Source organism: Protobothrops mucrosquamatus, unplaced genomic scaffold (genome assembly GCF_001527695.2).
Source record: "Protobothrops mucrosquamatus isolate PMUCROS unplaced genomic scaffold, P.Mucros_1.0 scaffold455, whole genome shotgun sequence".
Taxonomy (NCBI): Eukaryota; Metazoa; Chordata; class Lepidosauria; order Squamata; family Viperidae; genus Protobothrops; species Protobothrops mucrosquamatus.
The window spans coordinates 338,090-345,431 of record NW_015386778.1 but is presented as its reverse complement, the minus strand read 5'-3'; the positions used below and the strand labels follow the sequence as shown (position 1 = coordinate 345,431).

Sequence of the window (7,342 nt, the reverse complement as noted above, 5' to 3'; positions counted from 1 at the left end):
GGAGATGGATTGTTTAAGTTTAGAGTTTGGAGTTAGAGATATTAATATTTGTTTACTTGTATTTGAATATTAGCCTAGGTTTGGTTTGGGAAGTCCGGGGGGTGGGGGGATGGGATAAATCATTGTGTAATACCTGTGATGTATTTCTTTTTTCTTTTATGATAAAAACAATAAAATTTTATATTGAAAAAAAAAAAATACTAGTATATATCAATAAGCCTAACACCAAAGAAGAAGCATGTTTAGGTTCCTATCATTCTATTCTCTCCTTTTTGTATGTCATTTCTTCTCCTCAACCCCTTCATTAATTCCATCCTTTTTGCCTAAACCACTTCTTTTTATTAATCCCTTCAGAAGCTTTCTGCTTCCTTCTGTTTCCTATTCCTTCCTTCTTGTAAACTTGTGCACTCTTTTTGATACTTATATTACCAAATCACCTGGCCTTTCATTTGCAGAGCTTCAATACCAGCCCAATAGCATTTTTTTTTAAAAATGCCCCCCTCCCCAAAAATTGGGTTGCCCTGCAATGTTCCCTATGGAATACACAGCTGATTCTCTCAGCAAGCTTAACATATGGCCACAATATATGTATATACACATCCTTAAAATTCAACAATCGTGCATCTGGAAAAACTGACTGGATCATTTTTTCGCGACATAAGTACCACATCAAACAAATCTATGATGATGTCTAGCTATTAAATGTTTGCTCACAAGGATCCCATAACATTGATTGACAACTAATTCTGATTGCCACAGACTCCAGCTATCCAAAATATTCTGTCACTCTAAAAAAGATTTTGGAGAAATAGAAGTCTAGCACTGCTTCAATTTTCCTTGAAACTAAGGATAAGCTGAAAACAAAGTCACATTTTCTATCTCTTAGTCATGTGTATAATATTGAGAATTTCAAGGAGGGCCAGGAACCCTTCTGCTGGATTTAGAAAAGACAAGAAGCCTTGTGAATTCTGTCTGCAGTTTCTCTAATGTCTAGCGCTCAGGAATTATTGAGCCATTCCCTGGAGAATCTATAGATATAGATAATTTCAGGGACTTCTGTTTGTTTTGTTTCCAAGCACTGCTTGGAAGTTCTTAGTTTGGAGACATTTTATGTATTCATAGAATTTTTATATTGCTCTAGTTCTGGAGACTCTGAGCAGCTTGCAATATTAATGTCATAAGAAGATATCCTTACAGATTAAATCCAAATTCTAAAATATACTCTTGAATAGATTTCTAGTCATTCCTTAGCATAGCCAAAACTACTCAGTAACATCACAAGTATTATGATATTTATTTTGATCTTTAATATTTAAAATAATAACATGTCTTCATTAAGCTACCCATAACAATGTGTCCTTAGCTAATAAATCCGAGGCATGTATCAAGTGGTAAACAGTACATTCATACATATAGATATTGCACCTGGGCAAAAGCCTCATCGGGAATACAGTATTCCACAACTGAGGAAATTTGAATGGCTAAGATAATGCTCCCTCTTCTTCTTTCATTCTAAAGGACTGATACTCATTATTAACAGGATACTTAGTAAAGAAGGCACATGAAAGGGGAAAGAGAATGGGGCTGTGTGAATGCACACATGAGTGTTCTAGGAATTATAGTTACAAGTAAGCTTCGTACTCTTTGTTGAGGTTTCTGTGCATCCCACTATAGGTAAGTAGCAAACTTACTTTAGAGCAGCAGACAAATGCCCAGGAGGGATCTTTCTAGACCCATACATTTATTAATAATGCCATGCAAATATCTGTCGGCCACATCAGAGTACAGCATAAACCTTGCACACTTTGAGAAGTGCAGTCCTATGAAACATGGTAATGGAAACTGGAACTACTCTGGTGAAATGGCTTTGGGCAGCATTCGGCAGCAAGAGATTTATCAGCTGAAATCCTCTCTGAATAGCCACTGCTCCCACTTAGAGAAATGTCTTCTCTGGAGCCAGAATAAACAAGTAATTGTTCATGATCCCCTACAAATATCCAAAGAATGCAAAGAATGCTCTGATAATGTAGATGGTAAGGTGGGGGAGGGGGAAGGAACTTATATAATGCTATGATAAATCTGCAGACATTTAAGTGCCTTGGACAGGACCGGATAGGACAGGAAGGGAAGAAGTTCTAGTCCTGCCTTAGCCATGAAAGCCAGCTGGGTGTCCTTGGGCCAGTCACTCTCTCTCAGCCCAACCCACCTCACAAGGTCATTGTTGTGGGGAAAATAGGAGAAAGATGTGTGAGATATGTTCTCCACCTTGAGTTATTTGTAAAAATAATAAAGGTGAGATACAGATAAATGGAATGGAACGGAACAGAACAGAATAGAATAACTCACTTTTCCTGCCTCATGACTATCTGTTGGTGAAGTAAAGGGTCCTCTCATTCCAATATCAGGTTGATGGTACTGAAATAGTAAATCAAATAATTTTGTCACAGTCAAATTAAAGAAATTTGAAAGAGAAATAATTCTGGTCACAACTGCAAAATTATAGAGAATCAGGGACATGGGAAAAACCATTACANATTATTTTAAAAGAAATCCAATTAAAGAGGAGAGTGGAAATTCCACCATTGAGGAATAATACCTGCCTAGAGCCAAACTTGCAACGTCTGTCTTGGGCAAGATCAAGTCAAAGACTGGAGTCTAAGGTCCAGGACGGGCGTGGCAACTTTGGCTGACTTGATCTGATTGGGCAGGAATACAGTCTACTACCCAATGGTGTAGTCTCCATCTCAGTGCTGGAGAACCATTCTTGCCTTACACCTCCTTCGAAATGTTATAACTAAGTTGATTCAGAACACTGAAGAAGAAAGAGCTAATACCTAATCACAAACAACACATTGATACAAGATACTGAGGCAAACTAAGAGAACAAGGTTATCTCATGTGCAGGTAGTCCTCGAGATATGACCTTAATAGAGTCTGCCTGTTACGGATGCAAGTGATGATGACTGTGAAGTGAGATGGCCTCATTTTAATAACCCTCAACCACTGCTTTCCCTGATGTAACTGTTAAACATGCGGGTCATTAAGCGGAGAATAGGGTACCTTAGTGGTGTGGGAGGCCCTGGGAGGCCTAGTGCAGGCCCAGACCCACCTGCCCCAGGCCCTCTAAAATATTCCCCCACCCTCAGAGATACCCTGTACTCGGCTTCCAGCTGCTTGGGTCTCCACAGGCCTTCACTCTCAGTCCCTGCAGGACCCTGCAGGGCTTAGGTCTGGTTCTCACCCCACCAGGCCCCACACCTTCCTCCTCACTTATCTTTTGAAGATTTCCAGACATCATGTTAAGGAAAGTCAGACCACACATCCCTGGGCCACATGGCTGCCTCCCATAAGCAGCTATCATTTTCAGCATGCCCGCAATTTCTTGAAGGTGTGCAAAAATGGTGGCTGCTTCTACAAGGCCAATACATAGTCCAGGGACAAACCACTCTGTTTTGCTACCTTAATGCGGTCTGCACAGCACTGCAGAAGTTTTCCTTTTGAAAAACTCCAGTCTTCATGGGAAAAGGAAGCTTTCTACAGCTGGAGATCTTCAAAAGGTAAGTGTGTGCTGGGTGATGGGCAGGTCTAAGGCCTGTGGGGTCCCAGTGGGGTGGGATAGGGGGAACTGGCGAGGAAGAGAGGTGGGGAGAACTGCAGCATCCCTATGGTCAGTTGTAAGGGCAAATAACCATGGGGCGCTGCCGCGATCTAACTTCAAACTAGGATTCTAAGTAGCTTTTAGAGGGTCTGTGATAACTTCAAACAGCCATTAAGTGACAGTGATATCTTGAGGACTACCTGTATAGAAAGAATCAATGATAAGGATGGGCTGAGTAAGATGAAGAAGAGATCTTGTATCTTAAGTTTTTAAGAAAGGGAAATGCCTACAGAAAGGGGAGGAAGAAGAAGAAGACTGGGCTGGACCAGCCTATTGGTTCCTATTTTTTTCCAGCACTCACTTTCCATGTTTCTGAGACGTCAATGAAATACAAAGAAACTATATAGCATATAATGGCAATTTAACATTAACTCACAGCTTGAATATATCAGAAGTATCCGATCTTCTTTCCCCTTTTCTCTTCCCTCCCTATTTCCTTGAACTAGGCTGTTTAACTTTCTAATCATTTACCAAACTTCTGATGTTTAATTCTAAAATCACTCACCAAAGTTTAAACGTTGAATTTTGTAACAATTGACTAAAATTCAAATAGAAGAAACAATATCTGACCTTTTATGGCTATTCACTAAGCTTTAAGTAATGAAACAGTAAAATCCAAACCTTGTCCAATTCTTAAGCCTCATGCACACAGCTTATTTAAAGAATATAAAGGGCACAACATTGAACGTTATTGCATGGCTGTGCCTGAAAAGGTAGGGAATGCATCACTGAAAAGAAATATCACTCTGGATAGCGAGATGGGCAGCATGTAAATTAGAGAGAAAGAGAGAAGAATATCTTAGAAGCCAAATTGGTAGGGGTAATAATGATCATCTAAGGCAGTGGTGGCGAACCTATGGCACGGGTGCCAGAGGCGGCACTCAGAGCCCTCTCTGTGGGCACGCGCGCCGTCACCCCAGTCCTAGGCCTTCAGCTGGGTTTTATAAAACCTTTTCGCTTTAGGCCTCCGCCGCCGTGTGCAAAAAAAAAAGGTTCAATCAATCAGTCAATTTCAACTTCTCGCTGGAAAAAAAAGATCTTGCAAAGTTGGAATTGGTTGATTGAACTTTTTAGTCCCACCCAGTCTGCCGTTACCACCGCAGCCACATCCAGCCAATGGGCCACACCCAGCCAATGGGCCACACCCACCCGGCACCCGACGATGCATAAGTGGGTTTTGGGTTGCAGTTTGGGCACTCGGTCTCTAAAAGATTTGCCATCACTGATCTAAGGTCACATTTGGTAGAGATATCTATGCAAACAGAAGATATGAGGGGCCAAACCAGTAAGGTATTGTTGTGATATTGGGGGCCAGACTTGGTAGAAATTTTCATGAAGGGTGAGGCTGATTTAAGGGCTCAATTAAATATTGTGGGAGAGACATTCCAAGGCAGTGGGTGAACTGGCAAAGTCTCAATGTAGACCCACAACGAGTTCTATGAGTAGAAAGTTTGCATGTTAGAGTGTGTGTGTGTTTGTGTGTGCACGCGCTTAGTCCAAAGAGTGACCATAACATGAGAATCCAAACAATCGATCATTTGCAAGTTTAGAACATCTTGTTTTTCTCTGAAGTTATTTTACAACAGATGGAAATCTAGAGCAGCTTACAGCTGCTCAATGAAAAAATGAAGTTGTCACATGCAAGCCGTTAGTCAAATATAATTTGTTGATCCTAATACTCTGTTGATAAACTAATGAGGAAAACAAAATGTCTCCTGTGCAACATTAAGAAAGAACATAGTTTCCAACTATAGCCAACTATCTGGAAATTATTACCAGTGGCTTTATTAGATGTTATGCTTTATTGATTATCCACAGTTATATTTGTTTTATTACATAAAATAAATGTCAAGAATCTAGATCAGCAGCAGGCAGTTCATTTGAATTAAAAGATACTGACCTATCATCTTTGTTTATCTGGTCCCCAAATCCAACTGTATTTACAATTGTTAGCTTCAATCGGACATTGCTTTCCTGAAGCTCATAAGTCTGAGCTTTAAGCCTCACATTTGGCTGAAAGTGTGTTGACACATGATCATCAAAAGAGGTATTGAACAAGGTATCAATCAAAGTTGATTTTCCAATTCCTGTCTCTCCTAAAATTAAAGAGAGATTTAAAAAGTACAGTTATATCACTTTCATAAATGTCACTGAAACACAAAAAGAAAAACTTCATTTCTACCATTTAAAAGTAATACAGTGAGTTTTGTTATAGCTTCATTATGGATACAATTAGAAATGCCTTTCCTTCTGTAATTTTTATAGTAACATCTGAACAATATGCAAAAACATTTCTCAAAAAGACATCAGGTGCCCATTAGCTTCACTCTGGAACTTGCAAGAACTATTCCTTCTCATCAAGTCTTCATTTTCTTCTGTCTTCCCCTGTCACTTCCATATCCCTGATTTCATTTCAGTTTTTCTCTTTTGCTCTATGGGAACCGTATCGAAGAAACTGAAACCAAAGTGCTGAGAGTTTTCAGAAGATGATCTAACATGCTATCATTTTAAAACATTACATGTCATTCAACTGTCTTCACACACTGTCTTCATAAGTTACATGGCTTTCTATTCTCTGTTACTCTCACATCAATCCTCTAAAATACAATAAGCTGAGACACAATAACTGAATCAAACAATGTTCATAATGACTGATATGGGCTAAAATATCCATTTTTAATCATTCATATGTACAGGTAGTTCTCGACTTATGATGATAATTGAGACAAGAATTTTCACTGTACGTCATTGTCGTCATAAGTCAGGTTGGACCAATTTTAATGGCAGTTGTTAAGCAAATTCAGCTTCCCCAGTGGACATGTTTTGTCAGAAATTGGCAAACAAAAGATGCAAACCATGGTTATGTGACTGCAGATTGCTGCAACCGGTTGTAAATAAGTTGTCAAGTGCACAAATTGCAATTGTGTGACCATGGCAGTGATACATCGGTCATTGGTGCAAATGCAAGTGCAAGTACAAGTCACTTTTTCCAAGTCGTAACTTTGAACCATTGTTAAACAGTTGACAGTTAAATAAGTTGAGGACTATCTGTATTACTAAACTCCACTGCTTAATTCATAATAGCATACTTTTTATCAAAATTAGGCTTAAAGCCTATTCTGCTTTAGATGAGGTTCTGAATTTAAAAAGGAACAATAATATTTATTAAAGGTTGTATTTGCAAATTATTCACTAAGTTCTTTTAATCCTGATAAGTATTTCCTGAAAATAGTTAGGAAAATGTTTAGAAATGCTGTCTAGAAAAAATGGAATAGCATTTTCATTAAATAAATACAAAGGCTGTAAAAGCTATTTTTTACTATCAAAATAAACCAATGTGGAATTACTGCTAACCATAAAGAAGCACTAAGCTATCAATAGATTTTATAATGTTTGTGAAGCTTAAAGAATGAAAACAGTTAAGGAATATAAAGTACTTAAGAAATTAAATATGTTTAATTAAGCAAATTAAGAAATTTACTGTAAAAAGGTAAATAAACTTAGTTATGTCACCTTTGAATCAGTATCTGAAGGTCAACATTAATATCTTTGTTATTTTCATTGCTTCTAACTTTTCAACAGGACCTGTTCAAATTAATTTACACTTTTGAAAATTAAATTACTTACCAATACTGAGAATGTTGAAGCAAAATCCCTGGTGGATAGATTTGTTAACCAATTGAT

At 38.3% G+C, this 7,342-nt stretch overlaps 1 protein-coding gene across 1 annotated transcript in view; it reads right to left on the bottom strand.

Annotated features, from left to right (window-relative positions):
* Positions 1-7,342, bottom strand: part of LOC107287921 (septin-10) — a gene marked incomplete in the record, with an annotated part of 50,475 nt that overhangs the window by 30,873 nt on the left and 12,260 nt on the right. Inside the window, 3 exon segments of the mRNA XM_015816481.2 lie at positions 3,960-3,970; positions 5,559-5,754; positions 7,286-7,342. Coding sequence (XP_015671967.2) covers positions 3,960-3,970; positions 5,559-5,754; positions 7,286-7,342 — 264 coding nt within the window.